Source organism: Bufo gargarizans, chromosome 9 (assembly GCF_014858855.1).
Source record: "Bufo gargarizans isolate SCDJY-AF-19 chromosome 9, ASM1485885v1, whole genome shotgun sequence".
NCBI lineage: Eukaryota > Metazoa > Chordata > Amphibia > Anura > Bufonidae > Bufo > Bufo gargarizans.
This window is the reverse complement of record NC_058088.1, coordinates 187,934,541-187,952,759: the sequence shown is the minus strand read 5'-3', so window position 1 is coordinate 187,952,759 and position 18,219 is coordinate 187,934,541. Positions and strand designations below refer to the sequence as shown.

At 44.7% G+C, this 18,219-nt stretch overlaps 1 protein-coding gene across 1 annotated transcript; it reads left to right on the top strand.

Annotated features, from left to right (window-relative positions):
* Nucleotides 1-3,458: 3,458 nt before the first annotated feature.
* Nucleotides 3,459-17,987, top strand: LOC122946527 (CCN family member 1-like). The gene is made up of 5 exons (XM_044306225.1): nucleotides 3,459-3,644; nucleotides 11,145-11,358; nucleotides 13,625-13,996; nucleotides 14,281-14,474; nucleotides 14,565-17,987. The coding sequence occupies exons 1-5, from the start codon at nucleotides 3,579-3,581 to the stop codon at nucleotides 14,865-14,867; spliced, it is 1,149 nt and encodes a 382-aa protein (XP_044162160.1). The 5' UTR covers nucleotides 3,459-3,578; the 3' UTR covers nucleotides 14,868-17,987.
* Nucleotides 17,988-18,219: the final 232 nt, after the last annotated feature.

The window sequence follows — 18,219 nt, the reverse complement described above, 5'->3', positions numbered from 1 at the left end:
AACTACTATAATACTGCCTCCTATATACAAGGATATAACTACTATAATACTGCTCCTATGTACAGGAATATAACTACTATAATACTGCTCCTATGTACAAGAATATAACTACTATAATACTGCTCCTATGTACAAGAATATAACTACTATAATACTGCTCCTATGTACAGGAATATAACTACTATAATACTACTCCTATGTACAGGAATATAACTACTATAATACTGCCTCCTATGTACATGAATACAACTACTATAATACTGCCTCCTATATACAAGGATATAACTACTATAATACTGCTCCTATGTACAGGAATATAACTACTATAATACTGCTCTTTATGTACAAGAATATAACTACTATAATACTGCTCCTATGTACAAGAATATAACTACTATAATACTGCTCCTATGTACAAGAATATAACTACTATAATACTGCTCCTATGTACAAGAATATAACTACTATAATACTGCCTCCTATGTACAAGAATATAACTACTATAATACTGCTCCTATGTACAAGAATATAACTACTATAATACTGCTCCTATGTACAAGAATATAACTACTATAATACTGCTCCTATGTACAAGAATATAACTACTATAATACTGCTCCTATGTACAAGAATATAACTACTATAATACTGCTCCTATGTAGCACACAGGCTGAACATGATTTCTGTCTTCTTCTCAGGGACATGACAGGTGAGCTGCAGGTCTCCGCGGTGTAGATGTTGCGGTTTTACATGTATTACTATTATACCACTATTACTGGATACTTTGGCCGTTCCTGACAACCATTAAACACTTTTCTCTCTCTCATTCGTCCATCAGTCCCAGTTCACTGCACAGATAGGCAGACTGGTTAGTCAGGACTCCAGGAGAACAGTTTGACAACCCCTGTGTGAGCTGCGATTATGAGGACACCGGTAGTCACCCAGCTTTCCCCAGCACTGATATAAGTAAGGAGCAGGTAAAACAGCACTGGGGAGTTCACTGACGATGTAACGCCATCCCTCCTCCTCGTTTATCTCCCCCTCCCATATTCATCACAGTCATATTTAGTCATTATTAAAGCGATGTCCCAGTATGGCCACTTATAACAAGGACTATATTTACTGGGAATACTGGGGTGGGCCACAGGTGAGGATGGGGGTCGTGTTGTGGTTACAGAGTAAACAGCGGGGGTCCAAAATAACTGATGAAGAACAGGAGACTAGGAGAGAGACTCAGAGGAGAGATGGTGGATTGTAAGGAGGAAGAAGTGGGGAATGAATGAGTAGAAGGTAGGGATTGGCAGAACATTGAATGAATGATATAAAGGTAGGGATTGAAGGGAAGATGAATGAAGGAAAGGTTGGGATAATTAAGGGATGAAGAGGATATGATCAAGGAGAGAATAGTGTAGGCGATAAATAGAGTGAAAGAGGAAAAGGTAGGGACTGAGCGGGAATGAAAAGGCGATGAATGAAGGGAGAGATTAAATGGGAGCTGTGAAAGAAGAACCAGTGCATGAATGAGGAGAAGGAGTGGGAAATGCACAGAATAATAATTAAGGAGAATGTAGGGATTGTGCAGGAAATTACTTGAATGAATGAAATATGAATGAATGTTATAAAGGTAGGGATTGAAGGGAGGATAAATGAAGGGAAGGTTGGGATAATTAAGGCATGTGATTAGGGTGAAAATAGGTATTATAATAAAGAGAGTAAAGAATAAAAAGGTAGGGATTGAGGGGGAATGAAAAGGGGATGAATGAAGGTAAAGATTAAATGGTAATGAAAAGGGAAGAGCGGGGATTGTGAAAGAATAACCAGAGCATGAATGAGGAGAAGGAGTAGGGAATGCACAGAGTAATAATTGAGGAGAATGTAGGGATTGTGCAGAAAATTACTTGAATGAATGATATTAAAGGGATTGAAGGGAGGATGAATGAAAGGTTGGGAAGAGAGGATGAATAAAGAGAAAATAGGCATTGCCGAGGTGATAGAGCAAATGAGGAAAAGGTAGGGATTGAGAAGGAATGAAGAGAGTTTGAATTAAAGTAACAATTAAACGGGTAATGAAAGGGGGAATGGAAAGTGTAAACAGGAGGAATGAAGAGATGGTGGGGATTGTAGGGAAAGAGAATGAATAGAGAGAATGTAGGGATTGGGAAGGAAAAAGTAGGCAATATGAAGGGATGAGGAGGGCAAAAGGTAGGGATCATCCAGGTAATAGAGTGCAAGGGGAAGGGTAGGGATTGGGAGGGAATGAAGGGGGTGAATGATGAGAATGTAGGGATTAAATGGTAATGAAGAGGGGAAGAAGAGGAAATGTGGGGATTGAGGGAGGAAGGAAGGGATTGGGAAGAATATTTAAAAGGATGGATGAAGAGAAAGTAGGGATTGTAGGGAATGAACACAGAATAAATGAGGAAAAGGAAGGGATTGTGAAGGAATGAAGAAAGTAAGAGGGGGAGTAAGCAGGCAAAGAATAAATAGAGGAATGAGGGAAAGGTAGGGAATGTAGGGAATGAGCAGCGTGTGAATGTGTGGAAGGGGCATTGTGTGATGAATGAATGAGGGAGAAGTAGGGATCACAGAGGAATAAAAAGAGGAGGATTGAGAAGAGAAGGATCAGAAAGAATGAAGAAATCAGCTTATGGCGTTGGCTCAGTGAGGCTACCATAGAGGAAGACCACACAGGCAGAGAATTTCCTGCAGCCATCACTAGGGGGAGCTCTCTATATACAGATTGATACACTGAGTTCAATGCTAGCTGTATAACTTCATAGGCAGTGAGCTCCCCCTATTGGTGGCGGCAGGTACATAGAATATTATTCCTATGTAAAGAGAGCATTATCCTCCAGCCACCACTAGGGGCAGCTCTTTACATGCGGCTTTATACAGCTCCATTGAGTTCAATGCTAGCTGTATAACTTCATAGGCAGTGAGCTCCCCCTATTGGTGGCGGCAGGTACATAGAATATTATTCCTATGTGAAGAGAGCATTATCCTCCAGCCACCATTAGGAGGAGCTAATGCTGATGATACAGCTAGCATTGAGCTCAATGGGAGCTCTATACTTCTGTATGTAGAGCGCTCCCCCTAGTGGTGGCAGCACACAGCTAGAATTTTATGCTGATACTAAGGGAACTACTGATCTATGATTATCAGCTGGGGCGCTGGGTGACAGACCTGTGCTAGAAATCTCCCAAGTGACTCACCCCCTTATTTTACCCCCACATGCCTCTGATCAGGATGGGACTGTGACTGTCTGTGGCATTCAGGGAGAGCTGACAACTGTGCCCTGAGTCGCTGCTATTCTTAGTCAGTGGCGCTTCCCCGAGCGGCCTGCAGGTGGCGGTGCTGAGACTCCTCTGCCCTGTTCTCTCAGGCGATGCCAGGGCTGGGTGACGACACGGAGGGGGGCGGGGCCTCGGCATGCCCTGTATATAAGGCAGCAGCTGGCAGAGTTTTGTCAATGAACCGCTGAGACTCGCGGGTGATCTGTGGCTCCGGGCAGCCTGGCACCAGCACAACCCCCTGCCCACAGCGTGACCGAGGATCCCTGGTCCTGTGCCCCCTGGACAATGCCCGCCGCCCTCTGCCCGGGAGCCCTGCTGCTGCTGGCGGCCACTGCCTGCGCCCTGAGGACGGTGAGTGCGCGGCTATTTCTGTATGGGAGACCCCCACCCCCACTGCCAAAGTGACATTGACTACTGCTCTGCTCATTCTCTGGACCGTGGGCATGCTGAGAGTTGTTGTCCCTCAGCAGCGTAGCATATACTAAAGAATGTTGTAGGACTACAAATCCCAGCATTGCTGCTAGAACATGCTGGGAGTTGCAGTTCCTAAGCAGCCTAGCATGTTTTAATCCTGTCCTTGTTAATGAGTGCTGTAGAACAACACATCCCAGCACTACTACTGCTGGACATGCTGGGGGTTGTAGTTCTGCAGCTGATAGACTAGACTTTAACATTGTCTAAAGAATGTTGTAGGACTACAAATCCCGGCATTACTGCCAGAACTTGCTGGGAGTTGTAGTTCCTAAGCAGCCTAGCATGTTCTAATCCTGTCCTTCCCAATGAATGCTGTAGAACTACAAATCCCAGCACTTCCACTGCTGACTGTGGACATGTTGGGGGTTGTATTTCCTCAGCAGCATATGATTATATAAGAGATCTCATTGTGTCTAATGAATGTTACAGCACTACAACTCCCAGCATTGCAGACAGAGCATGCAGGGAGTTGTAGTTCCTATGCAGCCTAGCATGAAATTATAATGTTATCCTTCCTAATGAGTGCTGTAGGACTACACATCCCAGCACTACTTCTGCTCTTTACTCGGGCATGGACATGCTGGGGGTTGTAGTTCCTCAGCCACATAGCATGCTTTTATCAGTACAGTGGACCTAAAGCGTCAGCATTCCCAATGAGGTGCTGTGGAACTACAAATCCCAGCATGGCAGCCCCCCTCTATTTAGCTAGCAGCTGCACAGACATGCTGGGAGTTGTAGTTCCTCAGCTTTATAGATATTCTAGACTGATGAGTGCCAGATCCCAACAGTACTCTGGATCTGCTGAGAGTTGTAGTTCCTCGGCAGATGTACAGGTTATTAGGCAGTGACCCCCTGATTGTGATTTAGCTACAGCTGTGCAGCCAGATGTTGGGGGACTACAGCTCCCATCATTCCTTGTATCTCTCTCTTCATTGGCTTGTACAGGCGAGGAGTTGTAGTTCAGGGAGAGGTGCAGGTTGCTGTGCACTGGTCCGCAGAGCTTGCATTCGTTTAGAGACGTTGGGGGGGTCGTTCTCTTTTTGCGGCGCCCCCTCCCACGTGTCTGCGGGGGGGCGATGGGAAACAATCCCTTCTTTCTGGTCTGCCATTAGTGATTTCCTCCCCGGCTTTATTATAATCAATGACTTTGTTGTGATGCGGAGATCAAAGTCTCTTTATTGCGGCTGCTGATTGGTGGGGGGCCGGCGGAGCCCATTAACCCCTTCCGTGCCGTCTCGGTGTGAAAGCATTCCCCAGTACCTTGAAATTCCGTTGTTTTACTCATCTGTCCCTGGAAAAGCTGGGTGGCAACCAAACAGTGCATAACTCGTCCGAAATTCTGGGTGATGCCCCCCCCCCCTCAGTGGATGGCATCGTAGCTTTGCATTTGGTTTAGAACCACAAGTGCCAGCATGTCCTGCCAGCTGCAGAGGTTGTCAGTCTGTGCTGGGACTGGTAGAGACCATGTCTACTAAATGGGGTTATCACTGTGGGTGGCATTATAAAGGTGGCAGATGCCACCCCACCTAGAAAATGAAAGGGTCTGTCCCTTTAAGGAAAGCTGGGTGATTCCTGACTGGTGACCCGCCTTATACTTGATGCCCACTATAAATACCAGGCGTCAGGTTTGTAAACAGCGGGCGCCGCTCTCGCCCTCTGCGTCCTTGTGTAGATCGCATTTCAAGGGACTCGGCGCGAGGATTTGATATTCTTCTCGACGTGAGATCCTGAAGGGAAAACATCCGATGGGAAGACCCCACATTCCTGCATTGAGTGACTGACCGGGTGGGGGGGCTCCGTAAGGCCTCCATGGGCTCAACCTATGTATGACCCATAGATTGCCCCCTCCGGGGGGAAAAAATATATGCAAATGAGCTCACCCCGCTGCCTATGGGAACGGTTAACCCTTACAGCCCCTGAGCGGCGATATAGCTACCATTTAGGAGTTTGGGAAAGCTGGGTGATGGTGGGCGTATTTGTGGCCATGTTGGTTCCGGTCCGTTCCTGGAAAGCTGGGTGGCAACCAATATGACCGTCCATGCATTTCCAGTAGGTTTGGATATGACATTGCAGCAGATTTTCCCTTCAGGAGCTTGGAAGAGCTGTGTGGTAAGCCGCATTGGAGGGCTTATCGGCGGTACAACCTCCGAGCTGCCACAGTCATTGAATTCTCATTACAGAATGACCCTTCATCTAGGGTTCCCCTGGTGACCCCTGTGGCCTTCTGTACTCAGCTGCCGCTGGCGGCGGTCCAGGCGTCCCCTCTGCTGGGTATCACTCACTGCATGCTGCTCCGGGGGGGTGGTGGTCGGGAGTTCAGCTCTGGAAGTATTTGGAATATCAGATTTTTCAGATTTTGTCTTGCAAGATTCCTCCTGTACTCTTATAACTACTACTGGCAGCCATCGGGCCCGGCTTTCCAGACACCCTGAAAGGCTACGTTGCTATCTGGGTGTGTTCACACACTGGGGTAACATGGGGCAGAGCTGCTGCCACGAAGAGGAGCCACACACAAAAAAACGAGGGAAACCCACATTTACATAGAGATTCCATCCAGGGTAATACCAGGTCTCGGTGTCAGTCTTCACTGTAGCTCTCACATTCTTTTTATGGATCAGGAGGCTCAGGATGAGCAGGAGACAGGTTAAGGGATATATAATATTTTCTAGGTGCCCGTGTTACATCTCGCCAGCCAGTGCGCTAAATGTGGGTGGCATTGTGCAGTTAATAGGCAACACGTGGCATGGCGGGGTAAGTGGCTTACTTGGCAGGAGGGCAGGGTGCCCGGCCACGGACCCTGGATCATCACCAAATTCCTGGTGTGGTGGGAAGAATGCCCTCAGGGCGACGCGGCTGGCGGGGATGGATGGTGCCATCTTTGTTCATTGAAGACATGACTGTGATGTTGTTTTGGTATAATTTGGACATGGTACGGTACTATTACATTGACACTGTTTGGCTTTATGGTTTTTTATATGGCGATGTCATGCTGGCCCTCCTTGGCAATGTTATGTTCACACCGTACGATGTTGCCGTGTGGTACTATTAGGCCTGGTGAGTAGGCACTGTATGGCACTACTGTATAGGCGCTTTGCTGCTATGTTGGTTCTGTATGGGTGCGGTAATATAGTGCAGACCTATAGGGGGAGATGATCAAACTCCCATAGCAACCAATCAGATTCCACCTTTCATTTTCCAAAGAAGCTGTGAAAAATATAAGGTGGAATCTGATTGGTTGCCTCAGGCGAGTAAGCCAGTTCTACCTGACACCAGTTTGATAAATCTCCCCCATAATGTATGGCGTTATGTTGGTACTTTTGGGGTTTGGCAGTGTTATGTGGGCTCTGTATGGCTCTACATTGGTACTGTATGGGTATAGTAGTAGTATTGTGTAGGCTGTGTATGGCTCTACATTGGTACTGTATGGGTATAGTAGTAGTATTGTGTATGGCACTACATTGGTACTGTATGGGTATAGTAGTAGTATTGTGTAGGCCCTGTATGGCACTGTATGGGTACGGCAGTAATGTGTATGCACTCTATGGGTATGGCAGTGTTATGTAGGCTCTGTATGGCTCTACATTGGTACGGCAGTATTGTGTTGGCTGTATGCCTCTACATTGGTACTGTATGGGTATGGCAGTATTGTGTAGGCTGTATGGCTCTACATTGGTACTGTATGGGTATGGCAGTATTGTGTATGCACTCTATGGGTATGGCAGTGTTATGTAGGCTCTGTATGGCACTACATTGGTACTGTATGGGTATGGCAGTACTGTGTTGGCTGTATGGCTCTACATTGGTACTGTATGGGTACGGCAGTATTGTGTATGCACTCTATGGGGATGGCAGTGTTATGTAGGCTCTGTATGGCACTACATTGGTACTCTATGGGTATGGCAGTATTGTGTAGGCTGTATGGCTCTACATTGGTACTCTATGGGTATGGCAGTATTGTGTAGGCTGTGTATGGCACTACATTGGTACTGTATGGGTACGGCAGTATTGTGTATGCACTCTATGGGTCTACATTGGCACTGTATGGGTACGGCAGTATTGTGTATGCACTCTATGGGTCTACATTGGTACTGTATGGGTACGGCAGTATTGTGTATGCACTCTATGGGTATGGCAGTGTTATGTAGGCTCTGTATGGCTCTACATTGGTACTCTGTGGGTATGGCAGTATTGTGTAGGCTGTATGGCTCTACATTGGTACTCTATGGGTATGGCAGTATTGTGTAGGCTGTATGGCACTACATTGGTACTCTATGGGTATGGCAGTATTGTGTAGGCTGTATGGCACTACATTGGTACTGTATGGGTACGGCAGTATTGTGTATGCACTCTATGGGTCTACATTGGCACTGTATGGGTACGGCAGTATTGTGTATGCACTCTATGGGTATGGCAGTGTTATGTAGGCTCTGTATGGCTCTACATTGGTACTCTGGGTAAGGCAGTATTGTGCAGGTTGTGTATGGCACTACATTGGTACTGTATGGGTATGGCAGTATTGTGTAAGCTCTGTATGGCTCTACATTGGTACTCTGAGTATGGTGGTATTCTTACTTTTTTCCTTGAGACAGTTTTTATCATCTGATACTTTATTTTGTAGCTGGTCCTATTACTAATGTTATGTCCTATCCTGTGGCTTGTGTTTCATGTAAGATATTTCTGAAGAGAATCCGGGAGTGCATTGTATCGCTGTCAGTGCGGGCGGTTATCTGGCCGTCACCATCGGGAGGTTACGTTTTTCATATTCATCATGTAGATAAGGCCTTTTCCACACGACCGTATGGCTTTTTCAGTGTTTTGCGGTCCGTTTCTCAAAGATCCGTTGTTCTGTTTCCGTTTTTCCGTATGGCATATACAGTAAATACATAGAAAAAATTGGGCTGGGCATAACATTTTCAATAAATGGTTCCGCAGGAACGGATACGGAAGACATACGGATGCATTTCCGTATGTGTTCCTTTTTTTTTTTTTTTTTTCTGCAGACCCATTGACTTGAATGGAGCCACGGAACGTGATTTGCGGGCAATAATAGGACATGTTCTATCTTGGAACGGAAATACGGAATGCTTTCCATGTTTTTTTTTTTTTCTGTGGAACTATTGAAATGAATGGTTCAGTTTACCGAACGCAAAAAACGGCCCGGAAAAGGAAAACGGTTGTGTGAAAGAGGCCTAATAGGGAGACGTTTGAGTCGTAGCAGCTCGGATCGTACTGCTTATCAAGTGAGGAGAGGCTTAGATACATGGCTCAGCAGACATGAAGGGCTTAGATACCATCTGTATCACATGTGATCTGCTTAGATTCAGCATACAGTATCACACATGATAGCATTAGATACACCAAGTCAGCAGTCGGACTCCTCAGACGTATCAAACATAAAACGCTTAGATACGCAGGCTTAGCAGCTCAGCAGGCAGCATAATATATATATAGCGGTAATATTTTCTGGAAACTGCTAGATGCTATTTTTAATCGTGGCAGAACTGTGCGGTCGGAGTAAATATTTTCCTCGTCTTTCCCTCTTCTTACCTTTTTTCCAGTCCTGAACTGGTTATCATAACACGAGTAGTAAAGTGGCGCTCTGTTAATCCCACAGTCACAGTTCCTGCCCTGTCCAAATCCTGTGAGTGATGCCAGGTCTGAGGCGGAGCTGCTATGAGTCAGCCGGTCACGTGCCCCTTTGTTTATGCCAGTCTTTGGCTGCCCGTGCAGGAATTAGATGTAACTTGAGAATTAAACTAAGAATTTACAGGTTTCACATGAACTTAATGTGCGACATCCACAGCGGCTGAGAACCACAAGCTAAAGATAGATTCCTAGCAGAGTCCATCTTTATAACATCTCTGACTGGATTTTATCTCTGCAGTACCAAGTAGGCATCATGTCTACTACCGTAATACTGCCCCCTATGTACAGGAATATAACTACTATAATACTGCTCCTATGTGCAGGAATATAACTACTATAATACTGCCTCCTATGTACAAGAATATAACTACTATAATACTGCTCCTATGTATAAGAATATAACTACTATAATACTGCTCCTATGTACAGGAATATAACTACTATAATACTGCTCCTATGTACAAGAATATAACTACTATAATACTGCTCCTATGTACAAGAATATAACTACTATAATACTGCCTCCTATGTACAAGAATATAACTACTATAATACTGCCTCCTATGTACAAGAATATATCTACTATAATACTGCTCCTATGTACAAGAATATAACTACTATAATACTGCCTCCTGTGTACAATAATATAACTACTATAATACTGCCCCCTATGTACAGGAATATAACTACTATAATACTGCTCCTATGTGCAGGAATATAACTACTATAATACTGCTCCTATGTACAAGAATATAACTACTATAATACTGCTCCTATGTACAAGAATATAACTACTATAATACTGCCTCCTATGTACAAGAATATAACTGCTATAATACTGCTCCTATATACAAGAATATAACTACTATAATACTGCTCCTATGTACAAGAATATAACTACTATAATACTGCTCCTGTGTACAGGAATATAACTACTATAATACTGCTCCTATGTACAAGAATATAACTACTATAATACCGCTCCTATGTACAAGAATATAACTACTATAATACTGCCTCCTATGTACAAGAATATAACTACTATAATACTGCCTCCTATGTACAAGAATATAACTACTATAATACTGCCTCCTATGTACAAGAATATAACTGCTATAATACTGCTGCCCCTATGTACAAGAATATAACTACTATAATACTGCTCCTATGTACAAGACTATAACTACTATAATACTGCCTCCTATGTACAAGAATATAACTGCTATAATACTGCTGCCCCTGTGAATAAGAATATACATTCAGAGTGAATGCTCCTTGCAGTGTTGTTCGCAGCAGGTTATTTGATCTCTCTTCCTCAGACCTGACATTATGTTGTTATCCGCTACGATGTGTTAATATCCTCGTCCACTATAACGCCGCTCTTGTGGTTTTTAGTAACGCTCTATGGCTCCACATTACACATGTAAGGGCTGTTGATGAACATGGCTGCCCAGTTGTCAGTCACCATTCGCTCCCTCACAAGGTCAGATGAGTATTTGGCGCTGGATGGTTGTCGCGCTGTCGGGTGCGTTGTCGGAGATGGCATTGTCCTTCTGCTTCTCGCTACAATCCTGTGCCCAATGTTACCATTACATTTCCCACAATGCAATAGTGTACGGCATGCTGCGGGCAGACACTGAATCAGCAGGGGCTGCAGGGATATGTGAGGTCTTGGATGTGAATAGAGTCTAGGCTGCTTTGTCACTCAAGGTGTTTTGTGCTTTCTCTAAGGGGGAACCATCGTGCCCATCAACCTGCCTCTGCCCCAAGACACCCTCTACGTGTGCCCCTGGCATCAGCCTGGTAACGGACAGCTGTGGATGCTGCAAGGTCTGTGCCCGTCAGTACAACCAGGACTGCGATCTGAGACATCCCTGTGATCACATCAAGGGCCTGCACTGTGACTTTGGGGCTGACCCTTCATCAACCAGGGGCATCTGCCGTGGTAGGTAGCGATCCAACTCGCATCCTGCTAGTATCTAGGGTGCGAGATAAGGGGCTGCCCGATGCCTTCGAAGCTCTTTATCTTTGTGGGACTATGGGTTCTAGAAATCGCCTCTCTGAGACCCTTGAATAGTCTCATGAAATTGCCCTGACTCTAGGCAAGCAGGAGTCCAGTGGGCGGGGGCCACAGAAACGCACATACAAGAATCTTGCTTCAATAGGCTGTGAGATAAGGGGCTGCCTGATGCCTTCGGCGCTCCTTATCTCTGTGGAACTATGGGTCAAGTAAATGAAGTGTAACATCTCCGACTATTTGTAGGCTACGCAACATACTGTAGTGGAGCCTATGGGGGCGGGGGCATGACAAAGGATCGAATGTGCTACATTTTAATTAACCTGACCAATAGCTCCACAAAGATAAGCAGCACAGAAGACATCAGGCAGCCCCTTATCTCGCACCCTATTGAAGCAATATTCTTGTATGTGCGTTTCTGTGGCCCCACCCTCTGGACTCTTGCTTGCTTTGAGTCAGGTCTATGTCATGGAACTTCTCAAGGGTCTCAGAGAGGGGACATTTTCAGCCCCCCAATCGGGCATTTCTAGACCCCCATAGTCCCGCAGAGAAGAGCAGCACCAAAGGCATCAGGGAGCCCCTTATCTCGCACCCTATTAAAGCAATCGTCTTGTATGTGGGTTTCTGTGGCCCCGCCCACTGGACTCTTGCTTGCTTTGAGTCAGGGCTATTTTTTATGGGACTTCTTAAGGGGCTCTGAGAGGGGACCTTTTTAAGCCCTCTAATTTGGGTATTTCTAGAAGGGGACATAATTGGCACCATACGCACAGTTAGGGCATCCGTCAGGCTGGGCACCTTTGCTCTGGGCGCACCTCTAGCAATGTTTATCACCCGTAAAAATTGGCTATAACATGGGGCCCTGAAGCAGAATAATTGGGCTTGGCTGGGGACCCAGTTTAGGGTGTAATTGCATTTAGATTTGCACCTCTCTTACCTATCACAACTCATTAGTAGAAGATGAGCTCGATGTCCGCCAGGCAATAAGCTGGTATTTGGCTGCGGTTCTGAAGAGCAGATATAATCTAAGTCAACACCGCACCTGGCAAGACGTCTCGCCAGCTATCGTCTGCAGATAACCCGCCCTGGGACTGTAAACACTTGGGCTCTGCTCCACCAGTATAATGGCCCTGAACCTTTATAATTCCGAAGCGCTGGCACTGCCCGCCTTCTGCTAACGAGCGCGGTGTTTCCAAGAGACAGACATTGATTTCACACAATGTTCTTGTGGGCGTAGAAGTTTACTGCGGATCGCGTTACGAGGCTCCCAGATCGTAACCGCCTGACCCCGTGGTGACTTCCGAGTAATTCTTGGACTTTGGTTATCTTAAAGGAACCCCTTCAGCTTGAGATGCTTTTGGGATGGCCTCCTAAACAAATTCCAAGGTCACGGCCCAATGAGTCATGAAAGGGGTCGTACCAGGGTCTACACAAATTTAAAGAGGTTTACTTTGGGATACGCCTAGAGCGATGGGGGTCCAATTGACTTAAGGGGTTTTGGTACGTTTGGTAGTGGCTGTGTCCAGTATTGCAGCTCACTTCACTTGCAGTACCAGACACAGCCACTACTAAATGTCCGGCGCTGTGTAGTGGACACTGTGGCCCCTTCAGTTAGCGGATTGATGGCGCCTCCTTGCTGCTGCCCCCTTTACGTCACCCTTAAGTAGCCAGTTTTAGGAGGACACGCACACAGTCTTATAGATAGGGGGACCTCCCAACTCTCCCCTGACAGTGAAAGGTTGGGCATGTTGGATTTCAGTCAACCAATCCTTTTGCTCTCAGAAGATAAGCTGCCACCAAAGGTGTCTGATAGGAGCTTTCTCCCCTCTCCCCTGTTCATATTATAGACACAAGCTGAACATGCATGTATATGGGGGGATAGGGTGAGATAGCGCCAGCCCAAAGAGCATTTGGCCAACAGCTATCTGAGTCTATGGTCAGCCTTATTTTTCCATCCCTAGAAACCTCCAAGTAGGACAACATGGTTTGGTTCTTCCCAGGACTTCAAAGCCCTTGGGAATTGAGAAGGTCTAAGTTAAATTCTAGATTTTGGTCATATTAAGTCCATTTGTTCTCAATGTGTCACGCTGGAGTCCATCCTGGGGGCACAAACTTTCCCTTATGTGATGACTGCATCTCTTCTTTCCAGGTCTCATAGACAATTTGATTCTAATATTGATATTTTTACCTTCTCCAGCAAAGTCTGAAGGTCGTCCTTGTGAATTCTTCGGCCAAATCTATCAAAACGGAGAGAACTTTCAACCCAACTGCAAGCACCAGTGCTCGTGCATGGATGGAGTGGTGGGATGTATGCCCCTGTGTCCTCAGGAAATGGCCCTGCCTAGCGTGGATTGCATTAATCCCAGACTTGTGAAGGTCCCAGGACAGTGCTGTGAGGAGTGGATGTGTGATAGCAACCACATCTCAGAGGACTCGGGAGACACCACCACTGGAGACGTGGATGATATTTTAAAGTCATCTGAAGAAAACCTTGACCAGGAGGATGTGGAACCTGTATCCAGCAACGAGCTCATTACATTGGTCCGAAATGGATTTAAAGTGGAAACAGGTAAGTTGTAGAGACTCCCTCATCTTAGAAGCACCAATTATGTATGTTCATTCATGGTGTACCTAGTGTTTTTTGCTTAATCTAACATGGACACATGGTGCTGTATAGACCAGGGGTGCCCATATTTCCACTGGAAATGCTCAACCCATAGTTCAACATTTAAGACCTCATGGTTGCCACTATTGGGTTCATCAATGTCTTCAGAGCCCTAGAATATCTGTGGAGAAAGAAAACTGCAATCAGGGCAACTTTTCATTATTTAAAAAAAAAAAATCCACTTACAGGTCTGGGTCCTCATCCCCAACCAGATCGCTCCAGCTGTGCCATCCAAACAACCGAATGGTCTCAGTGCTCTAAATCCTGTGGCATGGGACTATCCTCCAGGATAACCAACGATAACCCTCAATGCAAGCTCATGAAGGAGACCCGCTTGTGCCAAATCCGGCCCTGCAAAGACCCATTACCATCCAAACCCAAGGTAAAGTGTTTTTTTTTAAATTGACCCTAAACAGATAGTGAGTCCATTGACTTTTTCATGTTTTGTAATTTGATTCCTTTCTCCACCTAGAATGGCAAGAAATGCACAAGGACAAAGAAAGCCAAGCAAGCAATGCATTTCACCTATGCCGGCTGCACCAGCGTGCGTAGGTACAAGCCAAACTACTGTGGCTCCTGCACGGATGGCCGATGCTGCACCCCATCCAAAACTAGAACCATGAGGGTGCGCTTCCGTTGTGACGATGGAGACACTTTCCAGAAAAGCATGATGTGGATTGAAAAGTGCAGGTGCCACCAAAACTGTCCCTATCCCAACGAGTTATCTTACCCTCATTACCGGTTACACAATGATATTCACAAATTCACAGACTGAGTGGCCGAAATGGCTTTCTTGCAGACTTATGGGGTGGTGGCCTTGAAAACAAAATGGTTCCTCATCCTTCAAACTATTTCCAACTTGCAGGGCCCGACCACCCAAGATTGGGTAGTGATATAGTGGACAGTGCATCATGTTGTAAGTGGTCTAGTGATGCACTACTTTATCATTGACCCTCTTGAAAAAAATTAATGGAATGGAAGAGTGGCGCACGTCACGGGCTTCGCAGTGGTAGAGAGGCAGATTTATTCCAATGTGGCCGAAAAGATACATTAGCCGTAAAAGTTCAGCACAATTAGACTGTAGAGGAGTCCCGGACGCGGGAAAATTCAGGGTATCTGTACAGTTGAGCAGTATTATGACATAGTGGACTGTAGACGTCCCACCAAGTCACTCATCGCATTGACAAGCTCTCGAGCTGTGGTGGTGATCCTCGGAGAACATGGTAAGATGTCTTCTGACTTCAGCTTATGAGGAGACCTCATGTCAACGTGATCTCCTATAAGTATCTGAGAAATAGTGTAGATAAGAGGAATGGTTGTATTGACGGCCATTGTCAACAATGTAGACCTTGTAGATCATGACTTGTGTATCCCCTGAAGACCAAGACAAACCCAATTAGGTTTAAGACATGGTTTAAGACCTGTTCGATTAGGATGGTCAAACACTGGTGGTCACCTTAAGACATGATCTAGTAACAGGACTAGTGAGACCTAGCTCAAAGTTAATTTTTGGGTTTGAAACTAGACAACATGAAGATTTTGAGAACTTCATGGGCTACTATTAACCCTAAAATGGGTCTCTCATGACCTGAAAGGGATGGTTCATTAAACTGAGGTTTCTATCTACAGACCGTTCAGGATTATTTTGTGTACCGCCCGCCATCTTTCAGGATGTGCATTTATGTGGTGATTGGTGGAGAAGGAACAGTCCTCATATGGTCTGATACTACCGAGAATCATAGAGGGGATTCTCCGAGACAGGAAATAAGGGAATTATAAACTACGATATGGTATAGTAGTTTTACGGAAAGGCACTTTAATAAAAATTGGACCGTTTGCTGCTTTTTAAAACTCCTTCATTTGTTCATTGCCCCTTTGACCCAGGTAGGGGACATCCACCACAGGGTGGTGCTTTACTGAAAGTAAAGTTGAGGGAAGAGCATCAGCCAGGGAGCAACCAAAGAATTAGCAGTTATAAAGATAAAAAATGCTAAAAAATACTAAAAAATAAACAAGTATACAACCTATCATAATGGTCAGCTGTCAGGCATGGTCTACAAAAGCTGCTAATGGATTAAAAAAAATAATAATAATTAATCCCCCATCCTTCTAAAAATTCAACACAACTGCAGTGTGTTAACCTCATATGGGGGTTTGCTACATGACAGTAGGAACCAGTGACATCACAGATAATGCAGCCAATGAATGCTCCAGGAACCAGTGACTTCACTGCGATTCCAGCCAATTAAAATACTTTGAGCCTGTGACATCACTAGAGGATTTACCAAGATCCGTATGAAACCCATAGCCATGCTTCTTTAATGAAATGAGTATCAAAACCTTTTAACTTGTGTCTGCCACCCACCTAAAAACCCATTAGCAATTTGGAAAAATATTACCCTGTGACATCATGTTTACCAGTCACATGGTCATGTCATGTGACTTCAGTGTCTAATGGCCCTATAGCTGGATTAGGTTATACTTTCCAGCCAATTGGTGGGATATGAGGGCACCATTTTTAATACAAACCTATGGGTAATTGTGTCGATTTAATTCAACGAACGTGGCTAAATATTTAGCCAAAAATCCTACTAATGCTGGAAACCTCCCTTTAAGGGAAGGGTCAAATGAAAAAGGTTGGCATGAGTTCATAGAGATATATTATAACACTGGGCAGTTATACTTTTGTTCAACCAGTTGGAGGTTATGGAGCACACAGTAGCGGTCGTAACTTAGTGGTCAAGTCTCCACCCCCTTCATATGGCACATTATGGTGCTTGCATTTCTCTAGGCCTTGCGATCAATCCTGCAACCTGCGTGCCTTATGTTCTGCACAGGGGTGCAAATATTTTTGAAATGCTGAAAAAAAAACAAAAAACTTAGGTGCCTTATAACCAACACGTGGCTTAAAGGCTATGTACACCTTTGGGGGCATTTTTTTTAAATTATTGTATTGTACTCATTTTCAGCTAAAAATCATTTTTTTTAATTGGTCTTTATTAAAAATGTTGAGCCTTTCTCTCTGTACAGCCTTAAGATTCTCTATTAGCCAGCTGTCTGTTTTCACTCTGTTCCATCAGGCAGCTCAGCTGACGGCTCCTTATCTCTGATCTCTGACATTAGAAACACTCATTGTAGCTCAATTCTTATCTTACCGATAAGAATGTGCCGTAAATAAATGTTCATGACCTTTTAGTAATTTAGAAATAAGGGTTATTAGATGACCGGCACAAAGTTAAAGTATGATTCACACAGCTAGACTGTGACAGAATGGCTTAATATTTTTTAATAAAGACCAATTGAAAAAATGTTTTTTTACCCCAAAATAAGTAAAATGCAATCATAAAAAAAAAATTGCCCCCGAAGGTGTATATAGCCTTTAAGGAAGAAGTGCACAGAAGGGGTGACAACTGCTTGTTTTCACTATGCAATATTTGCTTGCCGGTAGAGGTATACGCTTTGTGGTTTTCATTCCCCTCCATCAAATTTTTTGCCCCCTTTTTCCTTCTATGTTATGTTATGGGGGCGCTAATTAGCATAACCCCGCCCACATTGCCTTCCCAAATAGTGATTAATGGACAGGTACGGTTGGCATAACAAGAAACGGGGATAATCCAGAGACCTATATGGACCCAGCCATTGGCAGGAAGCAGTTAGACTACTAAGCCACGCCCCTTGCGCAATTTTTAAACTCTGATGTGGTGACACGCTGATAACAGTGGGTTACCCCCTGCGGGGTGGGGCGTTGCCTGATTTGGCCTTGGTTTGTACATAGGCTTTTAACCCTTTTATGGCTCTTGTGACTGTGATTTTAATATACACGTTTCTTGTATGTCCGTCAGTATTACAAGCTTTTATATGTAAATTAATATTAAAAAAAGGTGTTTTTAATTGTTTTGTTTCTGTCCGAGTCATGATTTGGAGATGTTTATGAATATTTGGAGTAAAGGGTATCTTCCACCATAGTACATTCATACATTGGAACCTGAGGTGATTTTTTTAGAAAAATTACTCCTGAATGTATTTTTAAGGCCTCAAAATCTAGTACCATGATGCAACTGGGCTCCACTTTCAGACTTGGGCCAGGCTTATGCCTAATTTAGGAGCTGGACCACTGTCACGTGCTG

Coding starts and splice junctions, on each gene's coding strand:
- LOC122946527 (XM_044306225.1), top strand. CDS start 3,579: ATGCCCGCCGCCCTCTGCCCGGGAGCCCTGCTGCTGCTGGCGGCCACT. Junction 3,645..11,144: donor CTGCCTGCGCCCTGAGGACG/GTGAGTGCGCGG, acceptor GCTTTCTCTAAG/GGGGAACCATCGTGCCCATC. Junction 14,475..14,564: donor CATTACCATCCAAACCCAAG/GTAAAGTGTTTT, acceptor TTCTCCACCTAG/AATGGCAAGAAATGCACAAG.